Genomic DNA, 1,844 nt, shown 5'->3' with positions numbered 1-1,844 from the left:
ACAATGATCCAAAGCATCGGTCCAAAATGGCGCAGGAATGGCTTAAGGGCAATGAAGTTAAGGTTATAGACTGGCCAGCATACTCTCCTGACCTAAATCCAATCGAAAACATGTGGTATTTCGTCAAATGTGAGCTTGCTAAGTATGATGAACCGCCTAAGGGTATGTTGGAACTTTGGGAGCGTGTAGAGCATATATGGAACAACAAAATTGACAAGGACATGTGCTTAAGATATATTAACTCCATGCCAGAACGCATACAAGCTGTAATAAAAGCAAAAGGAGGCGAAACAAAATACTAAATAAATATGTTTTATTTTTTCCCAACCCACTCAAACAATTGCTCACATAAATTTTTATTTTTAAGCACCTGTTTCTACCTCCGACAGCATGCTAATGGCGCATGTCATGCGCCATTCGATAGTCAATGGCCTACGCTTTCATTTGATATACAACATGCCAGATGTATAAGTAACTTGTGTTCCTTGATGGTTCGTTAAAGTGAAAACACACAAACATGTGAGCAATTTTTTGAGTCACTGTAGCTGACACTTGGTATAAGAAAATTACCAAAGAAGATTGTCTAAAGGTGATTGATAGCATGCCAAATAGAATAGAAGCAGTTATCAAGTCGAAAGGATACTGGACAGAATACTAGAAATAAATAAATAAATGATTATCTTATTTTTAGCAGGTGGTCAAAAAACTGGCAACATGTTTTGGTCAAATTCAGCTGCCAGTCGCTGGCTGAGTTTTATTTGGATCATTACCAAATTTGGTCGACAAAATCTACATAAGCCTTGCACTGTTTACCTAAATTTTCAAGATAATACAGTAAGAAATGAATGAGCTACGCATGCCGAAACTCAAAAGTGCGAAACATGTTGCCAGTTTTTTGAGTCACTGTACGTGTCTCAATAACCTCGCTTAATTGTCGAGGTCTTAAAAAAATCCTCTCTCCAAGAGGAAAATCATTTGCCCGTTATATTCGTTCCTTAGAAACCGACATCATAGCCTTACAAGAAACTCATGCCGATTCCTTCGATCTTCATTCTCAATTTGAATTATGTCTTCAAACTTACTCAGCTACATGGACTCGCCATTGTGGCCTAATTTCTTTTAATCGTCAGCTAGCGATTGAACCGCGCTGGTCCTCTGTAGACGGACGGCTCCTCGTCGCTCAAGTCACAGATTTATCAGGAGCCTATGACCCTCTTCTTATTTACGTCCTCTATGCTCCAGCGCATCACACAGATCGCCCCGCTTTCTTTCACTCTCTCAACTCCATGTTACACTTCGATGATGCACCTCCACAACGCGCTGTTCTGCTGGGAGATTTTAATCATGATATCCATCTTCCTATGACACACCAGTTACTCCAATCTTGGAAAGAATGGCTGCACTCGTTCTGGCATGACGCCTTTCTCAGTGACTCCAATCAACACCGTATGCCTACTTTTGGTACTATTTCAACAATCGATTTCATCCTGGTGACAAGTGATCTGCAACATCTCACCACTTATCCACGCCTCACTTATATCAAAGGCTGTGATCACTCAGCACTCACAATCTGTCTCACCATGGGTTCTGTGAAAGTGGGTCCTGGCATATGGCGTTGCAACCCCTTTTTGATGGGTAATCGTAAATTCCGCTCAGAACTAACTGCTTTTTGCTCCAGTGCCGAGAGACATTTACACTATGTGAAAATTTATGGACAACCTACCCTAAAATAATCTTTGACTTTTTTTTTTTTCTCTTCTAGTCCAAAAGGTGCACAAGGCAGGTCTATAGGAGACAACTCCGGGTAGTGTATATTATGTTGCTTGTGCATGAAAATGACCAGA

General features: G+C 40.6%; 2 protein-coding genes across 2 annotated transcripts; both read left to right on the top strand.

The window, feature by feature from the left end:
- Position 1: 1 nt before the first annotated feature.
- RHIMIDRAFT_277376 (uncharacterized protein) lies at positions 2-299 on the top strand (the record flags this gene model as incomplete). Its single annotated transcript, XM_023612684.1, has 1 exon — positions 2-299. A coding segment is annotated over exon 1 (234 nt), but the record flags the coding sequence as incomplete, so codon positions are not given.
- Positions 300-696: 397 nt separating this feature from the next.
- On the top strand, positions 697-1,733 carry RHIMIDRAFT_312191 (uncharacterized protein; the record flags this gene model as incomplete). Its single annotated transcript, XM_023614786.1, has 2 exons — positions 697-905; positions 940-1,733. Exons 1-2 carry the CDS (start codon positions 842-844, stop codon positions 1,731-1,733), a joined length of 858 nt encoding a protein of 285 aa, XP_023467528.1. The 5' UTR covers positions 697-841.
- Positions 1,734-1,844: the final 111 nt, after the last annotated feature.

The sequence above is a fragment of the Rhizopus microsporus genome, assembly GCF_002708625.1.
Source record: "Rhizopus microsporus ATCC 52813 unplaced genomic scaffold scaffold_5, whole genome shotgun sequence".
Lineage (NCBI taxonomy): Eukaryota > Fungi > Mucoromycota > Mucoromycetes > Mucorales > Rhizopodaceae > Rhizopus > Rhizopus microsporus.
Note: the sequence above shows the minus strand (reverse complement) of the source record. Positions and strands in the feature narration are given on the sequence as shown.